The sequence below is a fragment of the Sebastes umbrosus genome, chromosome 13 (genome assembly GCF_015220745.1).
Source record: "Sebastes umbrosus isolate fSebUmb1 chromosome 13, fSebUmb1.pri, whole genome shotgun sequence".
NCBI classification, from domain to species: Eukaryota; Metazoa; Chordata; class Actinopteri; order Perciformes; family Sebastidae; genus Sebastes; species Sebastes umbrosus.
In genome coordinates this window covers 29,481,740-29,506,923 of record NC_051281.1, presented here as the reverse complement: position 1 = coordinate 29,506,923, position 25,184 = coordinate 29,481,740, and the positions used below count along the sequence as shown (strand labels likewise).

The 25,184-nt window shown below is 40.6% G+C and overlaps 1 protein-coding gene across 1 annotated transcript in view; it reads left to right on the top strand.

The window, feature by feature from the left end:
• ube2f (ubiquitin-conjugating enzyme E2F (putative)) overlaps window positions 1-25,184 on the top strand; it is a 77,415-nt gene that overhangs the window by 20,043 nt on the left and 32,188 nt on the right. Inside the window, exons 5-7 of the mRNA XM_037789151.1 lie at window positions 10,642-10,709; window positions 17,796-17,866; window positions 18,723-18,780. Coding sequence (XP_037645079.1) covers window positions 10,642-10,709; window positions 17,796-17,866; window positions 18,723-18,780 — 197 coding nt within the window. The remainder of the gene's footprint in view (window positions 1-10,641; window positions 10,710-17,795; window positions 17,867-18,722; window positions 18,781-25,184) is intronic.

Sequence of the window (25,184 nt, the reverse complement as noted above, 5' to 3'; positions counted from 1 at the left end):
CGGCGGTGTGTTCTCTAGATCAGGGCTATTCGATTACAAATTCAATTGCGCCAGATTTTAAAACCAGGAAATATATATGGGCCAGACATTTTCAGTGGCCTTATTTAATACCTTTTTCCTTTTTTTTTTTTTTGCTGTCGATAATGACAAATGTTAAGCAAATGTATATGAATGTAGTAAAAAAACGAGATGTTTTCACAGCAATATAAACTAGATAATAGACAGGGAATTATGACATGTTTAATGTCCTAAAAAAACCCAGTATGCAAACGTTAATAAAGGAGTGGATAATGAAGTAGGCCTACATGAGCTGATGAGAGAGGCCGCGGTGGCAACTAAGCCCGTTGCTGTAAATGTAATAAAACTTTGCAAGTGTAAAGCCAAGATACGTTATTACACCTGTTCAACAAGCATAAACACGATGAAGCGGTTAAACATGAAGGAAAGCAACGTTTCAATCTGCTCTGTCCGCTGTCTCTCATCCACCGCTGCTGTTTACACAAGCAGAGCGCGTTAGCTCGGTGGCTAACAGCTAACTGTAAACACGTGTAAGTTATTTAGTTGAGTTGTGAATGACTTTAGTTCCCTCTAGTAAGACGTGTTTCAGTGAATGTGTCCGGGAAGTTTATTGTGAAGGAACTGAAGAAGTGAAGCGGTGACGCTCTGTTATTGACATGGCTGCAGACTACAGAGCCTCCGTGTTATTCATTTATTATCTTCATAAAGTATAGGAGCAGCGTAACCCTCGGCTACACAAGACTGAAACTAAAGCTGGCAGTAGGCTGTGTAGTCAGACTGTTTAGGTCAGTTTGTTGTGTATCTTACTAATAAACTGATCAGCTGGCTGAGACAAAATTATTGTTATAATATCGTATCGAGATCGTGAGCCCAATATTGTGTATCGTATCGTGAGCTGAGTGAATCGTCACACCCCTAGCTATTAGTGATGCACGGGTCAGGGTTGTTTAATAACCGCACCCACTAGGGATGCTAATTTTGAATGTTTTTTTTAAACTAATAGCCGACCCTCGTTAACCGATTATTGACCGTTAACCGATTAGATTAGTGCGTCGCATGCAGCGGTGCGCCAGCTGCAGTGTGTGTGCAAAACGGGCAACTGAGTCCCCAGTTTACCGTCAGGGAGAGTTACTACAACAGCCACGGTGCTGCGTGTATTGTCCAGGACACGTGCAGCCACTTTCCCAGTTAAAGTCTCCACCGCATCATTTAGTTTATCTGCGTGGTGGTCAGCTGTGTGTCTGCCCGGCGTAACGATAGCGAGTGTCAGACAGACCGTGGTGAGTGTGGGGTTGTCTGTGGGTGTTATAGCTGTGGACTTCACATCCGCTTCTGTCAAAAACACAACAAAATACACATGCCTGACTTTTTGGTAATTGAGAAAATGATGCTTAAACGTTTTGTGCTGAAAGTTTTACAGAGCAACAATAATATAAAACAACTCAAAATTCCAATTCATAGTGACAAAGATGTGTTCTAGTCATCTTGACACTGTCCACTTGTGGATACTCAAGGTCATTATGTCAACAACGCTCTTTCTTTTGCTTCAACGGAGGCATGGGGTGCAATATTCATCCAGGTGAGGAAGGCACCCTGTATTGTTTTTCATATTTTCAGTACCGAGCTGCTGAGAAACAATCTAACTCAAAGACCAAAGGAAACAAAACCAGATTGCTTGCCAAGATCTAATTGAAGCTAGGCGGGTGGCTGAGAGTAGATTATTTTACCTTGTTTTACTCCTTGTCATGTTTTTAATATTAAACTGTATATTACATCTAAATATTTGTTCAAAATGTATTTTTACCAACATGAATCAAACATTTATTTTGCTCAGTAAAAAAAACAAGCCAGTGAAATCAGTTCAGCTCAGACCAGTTGGAATGTGTCTTTTAGTTCCTCCGTTTAGTTTAGTTTCCTTTTCCCAAGCAACAGCTCTGTGCCGTGACCCCGTTGCACCAGACCCCTGTGTCTCTGAGGAATGGGGACAGCAGCAACACTCCGGGGTGAACACATTCTCAAATGTCATTGTTTGGATTATTAGACATACAACAGTGGAAGATGTGTACTTTATCTGCTTGATTTGCATACGGATAATAATTGATGTATTATTGTGCACGTTGTTATGTGTGTGAGCAAAACTCTTTTTTAGAGTGGCTATATTTTAAAGACAACAAGAGGTCATAGTGTGTGATGAAAAAAGTACATTTACAGTCAAAAAAGTATAGTATAGTACTTTTTTTTTTTCAACACACAATTTCCTCTATCGATACTTTGCACAAGAACCTTTTGCAGCAATCATATGTTACAGTCCTTTTAAATATGTTTGCTCAAAAGTTCAATCTTCTGAACAGCTATTCCACAGATTCTCTGTGTGTCTGGGCTTGGGTAGGACTACTCCTGTATTAGTTTAGATTTACAAACTCTTAAACTGCAGATATTTTGTGCTTTAGCTCGTCTCCCATCCTTCTCTAAAATGTAGGGACTCTTCCTTGTCGTTGGTCTATTTGTAAATGCACTATTTTGGAGCCGAGTCAATATCATTTGAATTTTGGCTGGCTAAATAGATGCTTGGCCTAAATAATGCATTGGATGGGGTAATTCCCCTACATACTATGGGAAACATACTGTGATATAGTATTGGTTTTGAGTTGAGTTCTAATGGCATACTGTAGCTTTTTTGCTCTCACCATGGTGCCAGACTGTGACAGTTTGGTCTGTACATTTAGGGCGCTTTCTAGGGATGCTTATTTTGAAAAAATTTCTGAACCGATACCCGACCCTCGTTAACCGATTATTAACCACTAACCGACAAGATTTGTGCCTAGCATGCAGCGGTGTACCAGCTGCAGGAGCACAACAGATATTGGTTGACGGGAGTCCCCAGTTCACCGTCCGGGAACGTTAACTTAGCAGCCACGGTGCTTCGTGCAGTGTCGCGGACATGCAGCCACTTTCCCAGTAAAAGTCTCCACCGCACATTTAGTTTAGTTTAGCAGGTTGTCAGCTGTGTGTCTGCCCAGCATAACTTTAGCGAGTGCCCAACAAACAATGTGTTTATTTGTGCTACGTTAGCAGCTCTAGCATTGCCGGAGGCTTCGTGCTCGCCGCCGCACACGTAGTCTTCATAATTTTAGCAAGTTTCCAACAGACCGTGTGTGTGTGTGTGTTGGCGGTGGGTGTGAGGTTGTTGGTGGCGATATAGCTGTCAACGTAGCCATAGCAGACAGTGTGTGTACAGTTTATTTGTCGGTGAATAAATGCTACGAAACTACAACTCCTCCGCTCCGCTCAAGCGAGCTGGAGCTGTTCTTTTAATACATCCATGGAGCCAACTTCCTGTATCCTGCAACTCCGGCTCCGCCTCTTAAGGTGGGCTGTTAAGGTGGACCAGCTTTTCTCCTTAAAGAGACGAGCCGCTCCTCTGAGCCGCTCAGCTTTTGAATTAATTATTAACATTTCTTTTAACCGTTTTAACCGATGGCATTAATCGGTTAAAGTTCTTAATGTCGGTTAACGGTTAAATGGTTAATTATTAACATCTCAGCGCTTTCACAAGCCAACATTTAGTTCGCTTTAATCGAGATCTGTTGCCGTTCGTTTGGGCGATGATGAATGCAGTAATCGAACTCTGGTGCGGACCAAAACAACAGGACTGCTTGGCGAGAGGTGTAAACCGAAATGCAGGCTGCCTGTGTGGGCATTTTGTTGAGATGTTGCAGTGGTAAACGACAGGTTAACATGAGCGGGAGAGTTCTGCAGAAGTCCGATGTTTGCTTGACTGGGCATGATCTGGGCAAAAGAGAACCTACAGAATATTATGCTAAATAAAGTCCGCAAAAACAGTGGCGCTTATGAATTCATGAATTGGAGGAGAAGGTATTTGTGCGCAATCGATCAGTGCCGAGTAAAAATGAAAAACAAAAAACTTTGACAGCATCGAAGTCTGTGATTCCTAGCATGGAAGCGGCAGCTCTCGAGATGAAAAAGATCAATTTGCCCCTCAGCAATTTTTTTTTTTTTTTTATTTGGTCCGCTTTGATTTGTGCGAGGTGGAACCAAAACCAGACTAAATAGAAAAACTAAACAAAAGGATCAATTTCACTTTTCTAGCCAAGCGGACTACGGCTTGTGAAATCACCCGTAAAGTATGCCTCTGGGGACCGCATTGTGGAAAAGACCTACATCTTTTTGTCCCCAGGGGGACAAGGACATATATCTCACCCAAGCCTATCTCCTGTGTCTGTTTCCAACTTCCACTCTACCTGAATATAAATAAGATATACAAGTAGACAAATCTGTGAAAAACAACAATAAATAGAGGAAAGGGTAACAAAGCTCCTAATAGGACCACTTTCTTATTTCAATGACTTTATATTTTCACTACCATGAAACCCCAAAATGCCCTTGTTAGTGTTTTTTTCAGAAAAGCTGTCTTCCTCTATTGTGCTCGCAATTATGAATGTGTCTGTCAGAAACCATAATTATCTGTCAACACCAATCATGCCCTGTACCTGTCACTCTGCTTCACTCTTTCTTCCTACAGGGGAAATCACAATTATGCTAATTAATCTGGGCACGATGGCTAATTTCTTCCTCACATGATTTGTCTTCTCTGCAGTTAGGGAGTCAAAACTGTTGATCCAGACAAAGGCTCCATTTACATTTTAAGTAAGGGTGCTTTCAGACTGCTTCGGGTCGCGGTTCGCTCTCAATTGAACTTTGGTGAGGTTTGTTTGTGGCGTGAAAGCAAATCAGAGTGTTGATTCTTTGATGTAGATATGTGATTTTAACATTTTAAATTGAAATGCTAAACTACTGATGGGAACTGAACTCGACAGTTCCCTTGTATAGATTATAGACGTACTTGGAGCTGTCCACTTGTGATCGGATCACCCAAGGCGCATGTTAACGCCAGGTTTGAACGGAGCCTGTGTAAGTGTGCACGTATGCCGGCCTTGTCTTTTGAAGTAAGGACCGATCGTTCCAGTGTACTGTAGACACTTCTGAATTATTTATGACCTACGACATGCCTCTGTTAGTCAGTAGATGCTCTCTGTCTTCTGCCTTTCTTTTCCTCTTTCAGTTTCTGCCTTTTGTTATTCTCTTTTGTCCCTCTTTCTCTCCATCCATCCCTCGGTTTTGACGTGTAGCTGTTTCTGTCTTTATCTCTCTTTACTACTTGACAGTTGTTCAAGCGGTATCTCTCTATTTCAGACAGTGTCTCTCTCCCGCTTGTCATTTAAGATACAGGGGAGACTGTTTGTGCAGTCTAATTAAATTGGACCTCTGTCTTTGTTGCGATGAATGGCATCCGGGTGAGGTTTAGATAGCCCTATTTTACAAAGGCCTTATCTCAAATTGCTCAGTGTTTGAGTACACAGACGGGGGGAAGAGAGAGAAGGAGAGAGAGGAGCTGCTCGCCTTTATGCCAATTTTCAATGTGTGTTAAAAGATTTCCTCTGAAACGCGGTTTTAAGTGTTATTGATACAGTGTCAGAGCAGTATTGAAATAACTGTAAATTTGTATCGCATTAAGGTGTAAATAACATTTTCGCCTCACCGTATATGTGAATGAGATGGTTTGAAATATTGAGCAGAAGTGTATTTTTAGTATGTGGTCCATGTACGACAGCTGAGCAGGGGATTTTTACCACCGTAGAGTGGTATCGGTGCCGTTGTATCGGAGCCGTTTTGCGAGTACGAGTACATGAGCACCGTATCGGACCCGATACCCGATACTGGTATCGGTATTGGTGCATCCCTAGTATTTTTAAACAAAATATGCAGAACTGGATACCGGCCGCTCAGTATACACGTTAGATTAACTTTTTTCTCTTCCTGCCACTGTGGCAGTTAAGTATTCTTTTTTGTCTGCCAATCAGACATTTTATCTGCCACCTTTGAAATCTCTGCGCTGAATGAAGGAATAACATTTTAGATCTGATGGCATTTAATGTTCGATATATGTAAATTCCAGTGATCAAATTACACTGTAGCTGTAGAACCCTATTTTTTGGGTGTGGGAAGGCACTTCACACAGTACAGTACTGTACTTTGTTATTGTCATCTATAGTGGTTATTTGTTTAAATATTTGCTTTGTTTTAATTCTATATTATAAGCTGCTTATAGCTAGTGTTAGAAAGTTAACCAGATTGTAATTCTCTCTCTAAAATGTATTTTATATTGCTGTGAAAAAATCCCCTTCAAACAACTGGATTTATTCAAGTTTCTCTCCAAAAACATAATTTTACGAGGTTACATTTGAACACATCATGATAATGTTGTAATTTACCTTTGTCCAATAGTCATTTTTACTGAGCAGAGCTTGAACAGACTTGAACACCTCATAATGTAACTCAATGGCACCTCCGTTTACGTTTCTAGCTCTGTTATCTAGCCAAGCAGGACTGTGCTGCCCACCGGCTGCTAACAGGTAATGTTATTAGCTCTCCTCCTGATGGTTTCAACACTGATTTGTTGTTCTCAGTCTAGCATTATCAGGGAAAAAATATGGTACATCCCCTCAGGTTTAGTAGAGCCATGCTTTTGAGCGCTTTTTTTTCTTTCAGTATTACATGCCAAGGAATCTAATAACTAGGAACTGGTTCTCTATTCCCATCCCCAGTGTTTTCCCTGCGTGCCAAAGCGGCAGATGGCCTGACAATTTCAATCGCCACTGCCAACAATTTACCCGCATTTGGCTGGTGACGGGTGATAATTTCAGACCCTGGTTAGATCTTTACATGTCTTATCACGAAGTGCTTTATTTTCCTTTCCTCTCAATCTCTCTCTCTTTCTCGAGTTCAATCAGAAGTTGCCAAGAGAATCAGTCCACCTGTGTGAACTCGAACAGGCATAGGCAGTTATTTCTTTCTGTCCAAATCGGACTCTCTTCTGCAACTTCTCCTCGGATCCCTGAAAGTGCTGTAGCCGTTTTATGCCTGTCCTTTTCTGACCATGTGGCCCCATAAGTTCACAGCAGAAATGTAAATGTTATCCAGCTATTGATCATGTGTCCTGAACGAGCCTTTAATTGGCTTTAAAGGCTACATGTGGGGAGAGATGGGGAGAGACTATAAATACATTATGCAAATATAACCCAATCTGCTTTTATCCGTCCACACAACATTCACAACACTTCCAAATGAGGTGGGGGGATGGGGCCACACGCCACACGGGGTACACACCACACCACGGTCACTTAGGAGACAGGAAGTGTATACCATTTCATACCATAGAGTACTACAGGATTTTAACGTTTTGTTCTACGACATAAAATACATTTATAAATACTCCACTTGTGAATTTTAAGCCTTTATGTGTCTTTAAAAAAGCGGTTGCTAACAAGTGGCTAAATGAGACTTCTAAACATCATCACGCCGACACCAGTGCCTTCACAGCCTCGTTGTGTATATTCGTGCTCATGCGACAGTGGTGTACTTCGTCTATAGCCTAATGTTAACTTTTTACTTCTGGCGATTGCGAAGTGAAGATTACACTCTAAGAAAATATCTGTAGAAAAACAGACAATGTCCTGGCAGAAAATTACCAGGACATTTTTCCGTTAGGTTTACGGACATTTTCTTCAACCTTAAAATGGAAATTTCTGTTGATTTACAGGATGTCACGGACACTTCTGTTCATCCTAAAACAGAAAATTTACAGTATATCCTCCGGTACCTAGCCAAATAGCAGGCCCAACCTTTACATTCTGGAGGGAAAACAGACACTAACGCTGGCATTTATACGTTACTTATCGGTCTTTGTTGACCGCCTGAGGCTTAAAAACTGGGGCTAACTCTAGCTGACGTCCACTGAAGTCTAAAATATAAGCATTGATAAAACGTAAATTACAATACCAAACTTGCGTTAGTCTCAAAATGAGTCAGCAAAATATTCCTGGCATATCTGGTAACGTTAATGGTCGACAACAGCTGAACTAAACAACAAAACAAATACGGGAACAACTCCTATGAAAAATCAATACAGAAAATTCCTTCATATTAACACGGTACATTGGGCCCGTATTTTTACGGACTTTTCTTGGAGTGTATCGTACTGAACAAAACGTATAAGTATCATAAACTTGTGTTTGCCACAGAGTTTATTTTCTGCAATAATCCAAAACCCAGTGGAAAAATCCCATTTGCTTTTTGTCGAGGGAACCCAGGGCGATTCTAACTTCTTGGTTGGCCTACAAAAATACGTCATCCCTGGAGCACTCTATTGGTAGAGCTTGTAATGTATCACCTTTGTTATAGAACATGTCTGGAGAGACTGCTTGCATTGATTGATTGGACAGTTTACAAAGGTAGATAGATCTATAAACTGGTCGAACAGATGTTGCCGCAATTGACCTACAATTGTCTGCACTCAATGAGTGTGGCGTAGTAGGTGTGTGTGCGTGTGTGTGTGTGTGTGTGTGTGTGTGTACTGTAGTCTGCCACTGCGAGATGGAAAGGCAGGATTAAGCCAGTGTAATGTTTGACCTACAGAATGTGTTCAGACTAAAAGGTCAGACATTATGCCTTTACTCCCCTGAGATAACTTCCTAGGTTGAGATTCATTTCTTCCACGGTCCTCTCGTTTACTCTCCTGTCACAGACTCATTGATCTAGGCTGAGGTGGTTGATCTCCGCTGACTTCTGTCACTTTGAGTTCAGACACAACCTCCTTCATTTCAGTGAGACCGATGCGTTGGAATGGGAGGTAGTGCTGGACGGTATGATCAAAAATTTGTATCACAGTATTTTTTAAGATTCTGGCAGTTTCACCGTATGTCACGGTATTTTTATGCCTCCAGGCCGGTGATAGCCGTGGCTGGAGGCTTTATGTCTTTGGGTTGTCTGTACGACCCATTATTGTGAACACAACGCCTGGAGGGAATTTCTAAAAATTTGGACTCAAGGATGAACTGATTGGATTTTGGTGGTTAAAGGTCACTGTGACCTCACGTCCATCCTTTTCTCGTGACCGCGATATCTCAAGAACATCTTGGGGGAAATTCTTCAAATTTGGCACAAACCTCAAACTTGGACTCAAGGATGAGCTGATCCAATTTTGGTGGTCAAAAGTCAAAAGTCTTTTGACCTCTGACCTCCAGATATGTGAATGAAAATGCAATCTATGGGTACCCGCGAGCATCCCCTTTACAGACATGCCTACTTTTTGATAATCACATGCAGTTTGGGGCAAGTCATAGTCAAGTCAGCACACTGACACACTGACAGCTGTTGTTGCCTGTTGGGCTGCAGTTTGCCATGTTATGATTTGAGCATATTGTTTTATGCTGAATGCAGTACCTGTGAGGGTTTCTGGACAATATTTGTCATTGTTTTGTGTTGTTAATTGATTTCCAATAATAAATATATACATACATCTGCATAAATCAAGCATATTGGCCCACTCCCATGTTGATAAGAGTATTAAATACTTGACAAATCTCCTTTTACGATACTTTGAACTGATAAAAAATGTGTTAATTCGCAATTAATTGCAATTAACTATGCACAATCATGTGATTAATTGCGATTCAATATTTTAACCTATTGACAGCCTAACTGTTCTAGTTCAAGTGAAAATCTACTCATCTGTCGACAAACCTGCAATATTTTGTTCAAATAGTGTGTTGTTAGGTTTAGGTCTTTGTGTTAAAGTTTTTGATCACCTCTGATCACTTGTTTTTTTATGTTAATAATTAACAAATTAACCGTTAACTGACATTAATCATTTTAAGCGATTAACGCTATCGGTTTAAAACGGTTAAAAGAAATGTTAATAATTCATTGAAAAGCTGAGAAAAACTCGTCACTTTAAGGAGAAAAGCTGGTCAACCTTAAGAGAGTCTGAGCCGGCGTTACAGATACAGGAATTTGGCTCCCGTCTACAGCTCGCTTAAGCAGAGGAGTTGTAGCCTCGTAGCATTTATACACCTACAAATAAACTGTACACACACTGTCTACTACACCTATGTTCACAGCTATAACGCCACCGACAACACCCACACGGTCTGTCGGAACCTCGCTGAAGTTACGCCGCGCTGACAGAGCGTATGTGTGTGACTACGGGGAGCACGAAGCTACCAGCAGAGCTAGAGCTGCTAACGTAGCACAAACACACACAGTGTTTGTTGGCCAATCGCTATCATTAATCCGGACAGACAGATTGTTGTTACGCCGGGCAGACACACGGCTGACAACCTGCTGAACTAAACTAAATATGCGGTGGAGACTTTTACTGGGAAAGTGGCTGCATGTTCGCGACACTACACGCAGCATCGTAGCTGCTACAGTAACTCTGTAGCAGCCACGCACGGGTGAACTGGGGATTCAGTTATCTGTTGTGCTCACACACTGCAGCTGGCACACCGCTGCATGCGAGGCAAAAATCTTTTCGGTAAACGGTTAATAATTGGTTAACGAGGGTCGGTTATTGGTTAAGACATTTTTTCAAAATTAGCATCCCTACTTGTTTTGTTTCCAGAAAGTGTCGACGACATATTTCTAAACCCTGACCAGCTGTGTGATGGTTGAAGGTTCGTCATGAAACACATATTATAATGTAATGTGTATACACTATTGAAAACCCTTGTCCTCTGTGTTTTTTCCTCCATCTTTTTCCAGATGAAGGTTACTACCAAAGTGGAAGGTTTCAGTTTGAAATAGACGTCCCCGAAGCCTATAACATGGTGGTGAGTGGTCCAGTTTTTTGTCCTTGTCTTGGGTCTCAAAAGTCCATTTGTGTGTCTGCTTATGTGTTTGTGTTCATGCCTGGCTGCCTGTTTATTTGCGTTGTCAGCATTAGTCAGAAACTTCCTGTTTTGGCCCTGTTAAAATAACAACCCTTCCAGATTTGCTGTCGGGATTCTGTTCTGTTCTGTGTTGTTTTGTGCATGAAGCAGTCTCTAGACCAGGGGTCTGCAACCTGCGGCTCTGGAGCCACATGCAGCTCTTTAGCCCCTCTCCAGTGGCTCCCTGTGAATTTTTAAAAATGGAAATGAATATCTGTTTTTTGTTTACATTTTCCTTTTTATTTATCATTGTTGTAGGTCTATGGTACGACGGTACGACAGAGTATTAGGGCCACATTGAGGAAAAAAAATCAATCTGAGATTTAGAGAATAAAGTCATAATATTATGAGAATAAAGTCATAATATTATAAAGTCGTAATTTTACGTGTTGTTTTCTTTTTTTTCTCATAAAGTTGTGATGTTAACTCTTGTAATATTACGACTTTTTTTCTCGTAAAGTTATGACTTTATTCTCGTAATATTACAACTTTTTTTCTCGTAAAGTTATGACTTTATTCTCGTAATATTACGACTTTTCTTTCTCGTAAAGTTATGACTTTATTCTCGTAATATTATGACTTTGTTCTCTTAGTATTACAACTTTTTTTCTTGTAAAGTTATGACTTTATTCTTGTAACATTACGACTTTTTTCTCGTAAAGTTATTACTTTATTCTCGTAATATTATGACTTTATTCTGGAAATCTCAGATTTGTTTTCCCTCAATGTGGCCCTAATACTCCGTATTACATTTGCTCTTTGGCCCTCACTGCATTAGACTTATATACTTTATACTTAGACTAATAGCTGTGTTACCTTCATCACAATGCTCAAATGTTTTGCAGCTCCAGACAGATTTTGTTGGTTTTTTTTTGCCTAAAATGTCTCTTTTGATAGTAAAGGTTACAGACCCCTGTTCTAGGACAATCTAGGCTTCAATATTGCATTTCCTTTTATTAGAATTCATCTAGGAATATCAAGGTGCTGTGCTTGAAACTGGAAATAGATTTTTTTTATTCTCTGGGTGGAAGGTCTGCAGTATACAGCATCATTTTTTTTTCACCTTGCCTTAATGAACGGTTACTCAGCTTACCTCTGTCTTTATTTGTTCTTCCATTCATTCTTACTACAGAGGCTTTATCTCACGATGCCAGTGTGTGCTTGAGCGTGTGTGTGAATCTGTGTCTCCATGTATCCCTGCCTTGTATCTTCATCTTTTGTCTGAGTCTTTTTCTCACACATACACACACACACACACACACACACACACACACACACTGTTTCCTCTACATGCAGCCATCTGTGACGGTTTTATGATGCCTGCCACAGAATTATAAATAACAAACATTCAATCATGAAAGGTTAATTTATTCATAAAGATTATTACTCCTATATGACAGATATTGGGGAGGAGCAGTGTGTCTAGACGGCCAGAAGCGTTCCTCATCAGTATATTACCTGTAATAGAGTCACGTTAAATCCATAATGGGGTTAAATTGCACAACAACAGTTCAAGAGGAATTATACCTGTGTATGCTTCTAGTAATTTTTGAGAGTAATTATTACAGCAGGTGAGTCTTAAAGCAGCAGTAGACAGTATATTTTTGGCGTCATTGGGCAAAAAGTCCATAATAACTTTTCAGCATATTGTAATTCAAGTGTTCTGAGAGAAAACTAGACTTCTGTTCCTCCTCATGGCTCTAAACCGTGCACTACAAGATGATTCTGAAAACATTTGATGAGAGAAATAGGGATTAATGTAACATAATATTGATTCATATTTGATCAGCGCTGCCTAGTTTGACCGTTTGGTCGGAGTACGTGAGTGATTGACAGCCGGCTCTCATAGACGGCAAATGGACAGCAGACCTCAGATCAGCTCTTACTGTTGGTTTTCCTCCGGTATGTGAAATCTTGCAGATTCCGTTAGGAGCACCGGAGGACACAGAGGGACCTGATTTTTTTTCAGGTTACCTGTTTCATGTACTACTGTCAGGATATAGCGGGCGGTATACCGGTTTCATCCTCGTCACCGGTGTCAAGTTTGGCCACGACATGGATTTTGCAATACCGTCATTTCCGTGATAAACACGCACGCATTTTGATTTTGGCACGCACGCACACATTTTGGTTTTAGCACACACACACAAGGGAGATACAACACCTGATGAACTACGTCACACCCACACAGGTTGTCTATGGTTTATACAGGCTACCGTCGTTCCGAACCTTTTGCTTTTCCTTTCGCTGCCCATGTTAATGGGTTAGAGCAGCCACGCAGTTGCGGGTGAGCAGCGCGGCTGTAACTGCTGAACTGCTGCGACTCGTACGTGTGCGGCGTCCACACAGACGGCATTGCTGCTGCGGAGCTACCACTGCAAGCCCTCAACAGATCATTTTCACAAAAAAGTAGGCGACAAGCGGGAAATCTCTAGATCAGTCGCCTGCAGCCGAGCCGCGCTGCTCACGGTCCATGTGTCTTCTGTACAGTACGCTACGCTGTATATTTTCAAACTCTCCCTTCATGTGGGATGTAAAAGGTTATAGGTCAAGTCAAATCAAGTCAAGTGTATTTTATTTGAATAGCACAATATCACAAATCACAGATTTGCCTCGGGGGGCTTTACAATCTGTACAGGATACGACGCCCGCTGTACTTTACAGTACGACCCTCTACTCTACTGTAAAGCCTTCGGTGTCTTCAAAGATGTAAATTCTTTTAAATGGAATGTAATTCCCAGTTTGGCTGTGGTGAAAAGAGGTGAAAAAAACTTTAAAATAATAAAACAGTAAATATGTGAAAAAACAGTGTTTTTCCAAATATTCGTTACCATTCGTTATCGTTATTACATTTACGGTATGTTGCAGGCTACTCCCCCCAAAACACATGTAGGCCTACGTATACCTCATTTTCAATCTCATTTGGAGCCAATAAACACGTTTTTAATAAAAATATGTTTTTCTTTCTTAAGGTATGTTCCCTTACATTACCAATAGATAAGAAGGAGGTAGAATCAGTATCCCATTTAATTTTGTAATACCGTGATATAATACCGTCACCGCAAACAACAAAAGAAATACAGTGATATACATTTTAGGTTAGCCCACGCATCAAATCAGTTGACAAAAGCAGTCTACAGCCTGGTTTGAAATATCCGCTGTAGCTCACATTACAACAGTCCATTCTTTGACTCTCTGAACAGCGTTTCATTGATTTTTTTTTCATGGACACAGGCTTAGGACGGTGGTGTAAATGGGTTTCCGCCCATCAAGTTAACCAAAAATGGCAATGGTTCCAAATTGAGGGAGCACTGCGGGAGAAAGTTTGACTGATTTGGTCTGAGTAAGGGAGTTCATCTGAGATTGAGGGGCAAGGCAACAATTCCTTGAAGTTAATAGGAGCGTGTGGGAAGTCCTTAAGACCAGGGTGATGAACTCATGCTTTCTAGTCTGTGTGAGTATTACTGCAGGGTTTCAAACAACTTGAATTGAAGGTTGAGTGTGAGCAATACTACACTGCAGTAAAGAGGCATTGGTGTATGGAGGCTATCTTTACAACATTTTTTTCTGACTTCATTATTATTTACATCCTCCTTTCTTTTCTCCATCACTGCCACAACTTCCCTTTGACCAAAGAGAATTGAACACTTTCAAAATTGCATGACATTAGTCATTTTACAACAGCCTGACACCAGGGATGTGACAGCGAGGACATTTTCTCACCGGTTAATAAACTTGTGACACCGGTGTTACCGATTACACCGGACATTTAACGAGAAATGTGGACGGTCAATATATGTAGAGTGCTTACTGTCATCTCTACCGTCGGATGGCTGTGTGTCTGGTACGGTTGTTAATAATTAACCGTTAACCGACATTAAGAACTTTAACTGATTACCGCTATCGGTTAAAACGGTTAAAATAAATATTAATAATTCATTAAAAAACTGAGAAAAACTCAGAGAGCGGCTCGTCTCTTTAAGGAGAAAAGCTGGTCCACCTTAAGAGGCGCAGCCGCAGTAACAGATACAGGAAGTTGGCTCCGGTCTCTGGCTCGTTTGAGCGGAGTGAGTTGTAGCTTCGTGGCATTTATTCACCGACAAATAAAGTGTACACACACTGTCTGCTACACCTACGCTCACAGCTATAACGCCACCGACAAATCCACATTCCCCGCCGTCACACACATACGGTCTGTCGTACACCCGCAAAAGTTACGCCACAATGACAGAGCGGCGGTGAGCACGAAGCTACCAGCAGAGCTACAGATGTTAACGTAGCACAAAAACACACTCCGTTTGTCGGACAATCGCTATCATTAATCTGGGCAGACAGAGTGTCATTACGCCGGGCAAATACACTGCTGACAACCTGCTAAACTAAATTAAATGTGCGGTGGAGACTTTACTGGGAACGTGGCTGCGTGTCCACGACACTACACACAGCACCGTGGGTACTAGTAGCTCTCCTGATGGTGAACTGGGGACTCAGTTGTCTATTGTGCTCCATACACTGCAGCTGGCGCACCGCTGCATGCGAGGCACTAATCTTGTCGGTAACGGTTAATAATCGGTTAACAAGGGTCGGTTATTGGTTAAGAATGTTTTTCAAAATTTGCATCCCTGGCCTTTCCGGTAGAGCTTTAGCTGCGGGGCCGCAGGTTTCCACCTGTGACCGCTCCATCTTCCTCACGCCGATTATCTCATTAACGTTATGGTTCTCTGATAGCATCGGGTTTGAATCTGAAATATTGCCAAATAGGTGCTTTTGCTTTTTGCTTCGACACCAAATCCTCCGCCATCTACCTGTCTGTCAACTCTCTCTTGTCCCGTGTGTGAAGTCTGACTCCTGCTACTCTGAGCTGAGACTCCATACGGAACAGACGCTTTCACTTTCAGTTTGTAGCGTCCGTCGTCCGACTATCTGTATTGACAACACGGCGCTGATACACCAAAATGAACTAAATGGGTTTTATTTCTGTAAATAAAGCAAAACGACGGTGGGGGCGGTGGATAAGCAACGTAATTGGTGTGTGCCCGACCACCGTGTAACACCGGTAACACCAACTACCGCGGCAAGCCTTCCTGACACCCACCTTTCTCTTTCTTCTATTGTAGTTTGTGAGGCTAATCTTAAAGGTCCCATATTGTAAAAAAAATGATTTTCATGTCTTTTATATTATAAAGCAGGTTTAAGTGCTGTATAAATACTGTTAAACTATCAAAACACTCAATATCCGGAGAAATACACACAGCCCGTATTCAGAAATTGTGCGTTTGAAACAAGCCGTTTGGATTTCTGTCCATTTGTGATGTCACAAATAAACAATATTTAGTCCATTACATGGTTTTAAACGTAAACATTCTAAATGTGTCCCAGTTTATTTCCTGTTGCAGTGTATGTAAATAACATCAGCTGACAGGAAGTAAACATGGACCCAAACTGTTACCTCAGACAGAGGGTAAATACAGGTATATTCAGGCAGACAGTATGAGGAAAATAAAGTGTTTTTAGCATGTAAACATGTTCTGGTAGAAACACAAAATATAAGTATGAACCTGGAAATGAGCACGATAAGGGACCTTTAACAGATTATGACAGCAATCCTTGTAGTTGAACATACTGGATGTCTTCTCAGATTTGTAAAAAGTCAAACGGTATATTGTAACCTACATGTAATTGGCTTTAAAGGCAGGGTCGGTAATGCTGAGAAACTAACAAGAGAAAGCTAGATTTTAAGAACGATCCAACCGAAAAAACTCAGCCCAGTGTTGCCAACTCTTTTCCAATGAAAGTAGCTAGCAGCACTAGCTCAAAAAGTTACAACACCTAACGAGAATGGGATGTTTTCCTTCTCCAATCTGAACATTGTCTCACTAGACAAGGTAAAAGCCCCAAAACACAGTGGGACATGGAGCATATGCAGACACAGAAGGCACAGCTGCGTCCATGTTGACCATCAACAGCAAAAGACCCATCTGTGGACACTGGCCTGAGTTTTTAGGGCTGTCCTATATGACTGCTCCTGACTGAAGAATCTCATAAAAACAGAAAAAAACATTTTAAACACATCACCGCAGAGGGAAATACTGTAGTTTGTTTACTGTATTTTGTAGTTAGTTTGTAGTTTGTAAAGTTTTTAAATGATTAATTTCATAGCCTTCTTCATTTCCTTGGTCATTTATGTAATTTGCGTGCGTGTCATTCCTGAACAAAAACAGGTTTGATTAAAAATCTTTGAATTGCATTAGCACATACCAATGAATTGGTTTTGAGAGTATTTTACACATTATCTTACAAAGAAAACAAAAGATAACCTTGGAGAGCCATCGAGGATCTTACATCGGTCTGTTGATTTTGAACCTTTTTGCCATTTTGAGAAAGGCTGTTTTAACCTTGAAAGTACATTAGTATTTAAGTAGCTTACAAAACACCAAAGCATTTAAGTGGCATTTCTCAAACTGTATTATAACCTAAAGATCACTTTCTTCACATATTTACAATTGAGGCATTTTGTTAATTCACTTTGTTAAGTCCACAGAGGACATCTCCATCTACACTGAGGCAGAACAGTTCATCTGTCAGCAGAAGGGTTCAACTTCTTGACCGTATCTAAGAACTGTTGAACATAGCATGACTGTGAGCTAATAAAATAAATAATAAAAATATGTTGTTAAAGTATGCTGTATTATAGTAGAAGCAACATATCTATATACATATACTGACATATTGATAAAAACGTGTTCTTCATGTTGTACTCTTTAATACTGGTCACTCATGAAGACCTGAAGCCAAAAGATCAGCTAGTAAAGCACGTTATTTTGCAACAGAAACAAAAGCATGGAGTTATCTCCATTTATACCTTCTGCAAAGACTTGTATCATATGGTTCTCTGACTAGTGTATATTGGTTATTAAAAGTTAGTTTAAAAATGAATCATAATTAAAAACATGTCTCTTCCCTTTCTTGTTCCATGTTCATTTCCAGCCTCCTAAAGTGAGATGTCAGACCAGAATATGGCATCCTAACATCACAGAGAATGGAGAGATCTGTTTGAGGTAATGCTGCCTACACCTTCCTCTCAAGTCTCAATTTTGTTTTCAACCTTGTTTCCTAAAAATGATGTTCCCATACAACAAAACTGCATTGTCAATTACGTTTCGAGGGAAACATATTTTCTCCTGGATTGCGTTTGTTTTTTCGACATATCACGAATACGTTTATAATCGTAATCCGCGGAAGTCCACGTAGGGAGGAGGTCGGGGTGGTGAGTCGGTCAAACAAACACAGGACTTTCACCCAGGAGACCGCTGTTTGTGTCCCCTTTGAACCAAAAATCAATATTCACTTATTTCAGTTTATGTCTGTAACTTCAATAATGTGGCAATTATTTTATTTTATGTTTTACTAAACCTAACCAAGTAGTTTTGTTGCCTAAACATAACCAAGTAGCTTTGTTGCTTTTTTGTTTAGTTTCCATTTACAACATTAACCATGTGTTTAAAACTGCGACCGTAATCCAGGAGAAAATACATTTCCCTCGAAATGTAATCGAGAATGCCGTTTAGTTGTATGCGAATGCAATTTTTAAGGACACAGGTTTGTTTATTTTATGTTATGTTATTGTTCTTCCTGCTAAGAAATTAATGGAAACAGTTATTAAAACAATATTCCCCTAAGCTAGACATCCCACATTCCCTGAAATTGAATGGGCAAACCCTGAAACGACGTAGCCAAATCACATTCTCGAAAACATTACAATTTTGTTCGAGCTTTTACAAACTGGTCTTGGAGTTTGTAACCTTTGGCAACACCTTTGACATTGTGTCAGGGCAACAACGTGCTATGACAATCTGCCACAGAGTGGAAGTGTTATTAATGAATGTGCTTTTCTTTTATTTTTTTTAATTTCAGTTTATTGCGGGAACACTCAATTGATGGCACAGGCTGGGCCCCCACTAGAACATTAAAGGTAAATAAATTGCATTTTTTTTAAGAGAATGTGCCTTTTACTCTCTTTATGTCTTTATCTTTAACTCTGATGGTAAGTGCAGCATGGATTCATCTGTATCCTTTAAGTTTTTGATGAGGGATTAACTGATGGGCCTGTACTTACTCTACATGTGATATAGCGATCTCTATTTCAATAATGTTTAGTTTTATAATGAGAGTAATATTTTTTTACAGCACCTACAACCATTCTGTAGCAAAATAGACCTTTATAATACTGTGTTATATAGTTTGCAAATAGTCCACTCCAACATCACCTTTTATTGTTTTACTAAGTCTTTTTATTGTCTTCAAAATCAAACAACAAATTACAAACATATCATCGTGAACACATGCATATAATATAATAAACTTGGAAAAAAAAGTTTGGAAATTAGTGTTTGGTGGATTATTTCTCTGTTGTTACAATGCTAATTGGCATTGTATTTTACATCATTGGAAAGCCTTTTTAATTACCTTCACAATGATGTCCAACTTGTAAGGATCATGCATTTGTGGGATGAGCAGCACAGCTGATTATGTGGATAGCGCCCAAGTGAAATTTGCCAAAATGCTCTGCCAATGGTAAACAGTGTATTCTCCTGCTATGCTGATTGTTGCACCGATGGAGTAAAAGCTTTTGGTGGGGGCAGTGTCATGGTGTGGGGGGGCATCTCCCTCACTGACAAAACAAGGCTTGTCATCATTGAAGGCCATCTCAATGCAGTGAGATATTGGGATGAGATTCTGCAGCCAGTGGCGATCCCATATCTCCACAATCTGGGACCTAACTTCATCCTCCAAGATGACAACGCTCGCCCCCACAGAGCCAGGGTTATCACAGACTACCTCAACAATGTGGGAGTAGAGAGAATGGAACGGCCTGCCAAGAGTCCAGACCTCAACCCAATTCAACATGTGGGATCAGGTTGGGTGTGCTGTACGTGTTAGAGTGACCAACACAGAGGATGACCAGCATGAGGAGGAGGTGCCAGGCTGTTGTGGCTGCGTATGGATCTTCCACCGCTACTGAGGCTCCTGATGGTGTATTAAATGAATAAAGTGTAAAATTGCCAATATGTCTTGTTTGTTCCGTGTTACTGATAGAGAGTTCAATCATCCAATCCACCAAACAACTCAAAACAAGAGTCAACACTAACAGGAGAATACACTCCTACATCGGCAGAGAATTTTGGCAAATTTTAATTGGGCGCTACCCACATAATCAGCTGTGCTGCTCATCCCACAAATGCATGATCCATACAAGTTGGACATTGTGAAGGTAATTAAAAAGGCTTTCCAACGATGTAAAATACAATGACCATTAGCATTGTAACAACAGAGAAATAATCCACCAAACACAAGTTTCAAAACTTTTTTTCCAGAGTTTATATTGTAAAACTCTGCTCTCCATTCAATGGGTTATTTAGAACACAAAAGGCCTGAGTGTGACACTCCTTGACATGAGGCCTATTTCTATATTCAACCACTTTTGTTTCACTTTCTTACACTGACAAAATGGGGGGTGCAAGCAATACTGCCGAGAGTTATTGAAAACACTGCAGAATCCTCTCAGGACACATTGACAAATCTTTTGCGGAGCCATGTTAGGTAAACTTCACAATGAAAGGCTTTTCAGCTGCATATAGAAGAGTTCCTTGACTTCTTATCCTTTACCCTTCACTCAAATGAGCACTTCCTGCAAGCTATTTAGAAACAGTTTCTGAAGTTTAAAGCAAGGACGCCTCTGCCATCCCCTTTTCAAGATTTGACTAAAATTCTGTTTGATGGCGACTACAATGTGGAACTGAATGTAGTTGTATGGTAAAGGCTCTGCCTTGCATGTTTAATTTTGACTTAAACATTCAGAACCAATCAACGCCAGTCTGTGCTTCTCTTCAGGGAGGCAAGGCTAGATCAACATTCCTCTCAATCACTGCTCAGGGATGCACTCTTAATTATGGAAATATGTAAATGTATGCACATTGGGTGCATTTGCCTTTAGAAGTGGAGGGACAAGGATTTTTTCAGAGGCATTTCTAGCTGGTCCTCTTACCTTGAGTACCAGATTGTGTAGAGGTCTAGAGGGTCGTCCAGTAAATCCTCTTGGTACCACTTGATTTTCCTGCCAACACTGCTGGTTAGTCAGGATTAGTCTCATCCTTAAGGGTTCGCTTCCTTTTTTTTTCTTTTTAGGTTTTATACATTTGTGTCAATCCAGGTTTTCCTTCTTCTTTTGCCTTATTTCTGGTGTTGTCTGCACACATTAGCATACTTTTCCTATTCCTTCTTGAACAGAATGGAGAAGATATTCTACTTAATTGAAAATTGTCAAGCTGGATAAAGTTAGTTTTATTGCAATGTCATCATGACAGGTTTAGTGTCTCCATATCACTGAACACATTATGTTACACTCTGCATGATGTCAATCACACGATACACCAAGAAGTAAGGGAGGATGTTGCCAGGAAAACATAGCTCAAATACAAAATTGTTTTGTCATATCTATTTCTTTTTCATACAAGGCAAAATCAGGCTCCAGTGTGATTGCATTCTGTCCGTGGTCAGATTCAACGTTCAGCTGGTCACAGTGGTTGCATTTGCAGATGCTTGAATGGTGCAACTGGAACCTTTTATGTCACGTTTTCAATTTTGTTCCCATACTACATTATCTGCATCTGGGTTCAAAAGGCTGAGGCGCTTAAAAATGCACTGAGCCATAATATTTAGCCACGAAAAAAAGAAAAAATCCTCCTCCACCCTAAAATTACATAAAAAATACAGCAATAGATACATCTCTAAAAAGTGAAATGGTTTGTTTGCATTAAACAGAATAGCCTGGTAGCTAATTCAATTTTAATTATTCAATACATATTTCACGTACCATGATGGGGTTAACGGGTTGCAACACAACATGTTAGTATATCACATTTCATCCTCCCCAACAAACTATTGTAAAGCAAGACTTAACGGTTTGATTTTACACGTCGTTAACGTTGCCATCATGATGAAAACAGTTTTATTGGATTTATAAGGCCTGATCACGGCAGGTTTTAAAAGCCAACATTTTTGCGGCAAAATTCAAGTCGTTCCACTAGAACAGCTTTGCTGAGTTTGAGTTAATCTATGCAAATGTTCCGCATTGAGTTCAACTTTGATGAACTTTGACAAGGGAGTTTGCGCCATTGATTAATAGCAAGCCGTCTTGACAGTGCTGACCTTTTGAGGGGATTAGGGATGCACCGATACCAGCCAGCTTGTGAGTTAACTGTAAGCTTGCCAGCTACAGTACAGCAGTTCACAAACTGCCCCTTTGAGTAGTCACTATACGTCACCAAGCTTCCGGCCCCATTTATTTGACATGAACGAGGGAACAAACAACTTTGTGGTTTGACCAACACTTTAGATATACACTTTCAGCTATATTATGTTATGATGTGCTGGATTCAGAATTGTATCAGTATCTATCAAGATTTTTTTTTGCCTTGGCTAAGTTATATCCTGGTCAGCATCCACAGTAAAAACTCAAGCAATCTGTGAAAACACTTCAAATAAAAAAACAAACAAACAAACAAGCTCATGTCCACACGTTCCGTTATGGATAATGGTGAGATTGCTTCAAGCACTGCAGAACAGGCCAAGATCAACTTTCACAACAGGCATTCAGACATTCAAACAACAAGATACTAATGACAGCTAAGGATTGGTATGACTTAAAGAAATAACAAAAAATAAACAATGTGAAATAGAAAGTTCTATGCGGTGAGAATGTTTATGTGGTCGGCCGTTCTTTCTTGGAAAAATGATTTGCTTGTGCAAACAACCATTGGTTTTGCATCACAGCCAAAACACAATTGTGTGGTTTACTGTGAAAGGTAGGACTGTGACAAAAATGTAATAGAAGACAATAGAAAATAGAAGAAATGGAGAAACACATTATACAGTTAAGATTGGCCTTATTGACTTGAAAACCACACGTCTCGGTATTGATTTCCACTATGAAGAAACTTCCAAAGACCTTTCCACTATTTTAAAACTACAGTAATAGCAAAATACTCTCTTCATGGTATTCACATTGCATTCTCTTACTTTTTAGTTCTACTGTACAGAAATAAGTACAATGAAAGAATGTCTTTCCTGACTTTTATACACCTTATGCAGCCAATGTGGTGGTGGGTGGCGAAAGACATAGAGAAACCATCTAATCAGCTGTTCAATGTTTGTGACCAAGCTGTGATTATACCCCGCTTTTGTAGTGATATTTGGAGTGGGAGCAGACGTACACGCACACAACCTTGTATTTCATTTACCTTCTCCTGATTACTTTCATGGGTGACTGTACTGTGTGCGTACACGGTCTCAAATAATTCCTTTCATCACATACAGCTGTCCTTTTCTAGTATTTGCTCTCTCTTACTCTGATCCACTAGTGGAGCTACTCCAGTATGGTGGCCACCCACATTAAGTGGGGATACATCATAGGCTGTATATAAGAAGTGGACGTAGTTACCGTGACATCACCCATTGGTTCGCCATCTTGGTTTTTGGTTGTCGCCATCTTGGCTTTTTGCAACCAGAAGTGACGCTCGAGGGCAGAGCTAAGTGCAACCGAATGCTGATTAAGACATTTTTAGTCAACCAAAAATGTTATAATTAACTTTCATGAACTGAAAACACACTATTAAAGGGATAAAGTTGTAAGACAAAAACACGAAAACTCCAAAACCGGACAATATTGACTTGTCAATCACAAGGTAGCCACGCCCTAAAGCATCCCCTGCTTTATGGTCTATTTGACTCTAAATGGGACCATAATGTACTAAATGAATGCTGTATTGAAGAAGACTTGAAACTAGCGATTGATACCATAAAACCCCATGTTTACAATGTTTACTGAGGTAATAAATCAAGTGAGTAGTAGACTCATTTTCTCATAGACTTTCAACCAGACTTCTTTTTGCAACTAGAGGAGTCGCCCGCAGGAATGCGAAAGAATGCAAGTTTAAGCAGGGCCAGTGCTAGCCATTTGGTTGCCCTAGGCTCAATTGCTTTGTGGTCCCCCCCCCCCAAAAAAAAAAACAACCTATAAAAATAAATAAATAAATAAAAGAAAATATATATTTGTTTAAATATTTGTATTTGTAGGAAAAAAGAACTGTTCAATTAGTCACACACAACGCTTTGTCAACACAGGGAACGTCAGGAGCGTGTGGCTGCTGCCTCACTGTACGGCTGCTGCCTCGCTGTACGGCTGCGAGTTTCACGCGTTGGGTGTTCACACCAGCTGTGTTTCTGCTGCTGCTGCTCTCAGCCCGTTCTTTCTACATAGAGTTTGCCTTCCATATTGACCATTTCATTTCATTATAAATGTCATTTATATTTATTTTAGACAGAGAAAGGATATGATATGATATGTGTGTTCATTTGTAAATAATAGTAATAATCCACCATTAAAACCCTGTACTATATTCATTCATGGAGCTCTGCAAGTCACTGCATGTACTACAACACTGCCCTGCACATATTTCAGAATAAAAGCCTCATGTTAACAAATGAAAGAATTCTGTACACAGAAAAAACTCTTAAGGGCTTTTATTTTTAAATGAAAGCAGGAAGTGTTGATTTAGAAATAAATCTTTACTTTTTGTCCGTAACATTTTCTACAGATGTCTAGACATTGACATTGTAGTAATGTTGCTGGTATGATGTCAATATACAGTCAAAAGATCTCCTTCACTGTCTGTTGTTGCTGTGAACCGCGGGCTTGCGTCAAAAGTAGGCGAGACCTCGAATCTCTAGAAGAGACGCAGCTGAGACGCAGCCGAGACGCAGCCGAGACACGCGTGAGACGGGCAGTTCGGCTGCTCGAACCTGTTGACATGAACGTCGAAATAAAAACCAACAGGTAACGCAGCCGCCACGCGCTGCTAAAGCACTTATTATTTTGCTGTTTTCATTCTTTAAAAGTCACCAGAATGCAGGAAGCAAAGTCTCTGAGGGTCTCATTTTGGTTTTGAATTCCTCTTTTTGAGGTCTCAAGGTTGGCAAGTGAATTCATCATTCAGCGACTATCTTTTGTTTAGCAATTAGTAGGGATGCACCGATTCTGATACTGTGCTCGTGTACTCGTAATCGTAATCGTACTCGCAAAACGGCTCTGTTAAAACGGCACCGATACCACTTTACGGTGGTGTGCCCGACCCCACTGGGCCGGGATCCCACCTCAGCCGGCGCGCGCCGGCCCTCACTTTCATTTGCTTGCACCCTCTGACTCGCGCGTGCGTTAGACTCCTTGGTACGTGTTTCAAGACGGGTCGGGTGGGTTGCCGACAGTGCCGCAGACCCCTCGCGCCTTTGACGTGGGCCGAGCCCCGACCTGGCGGCACG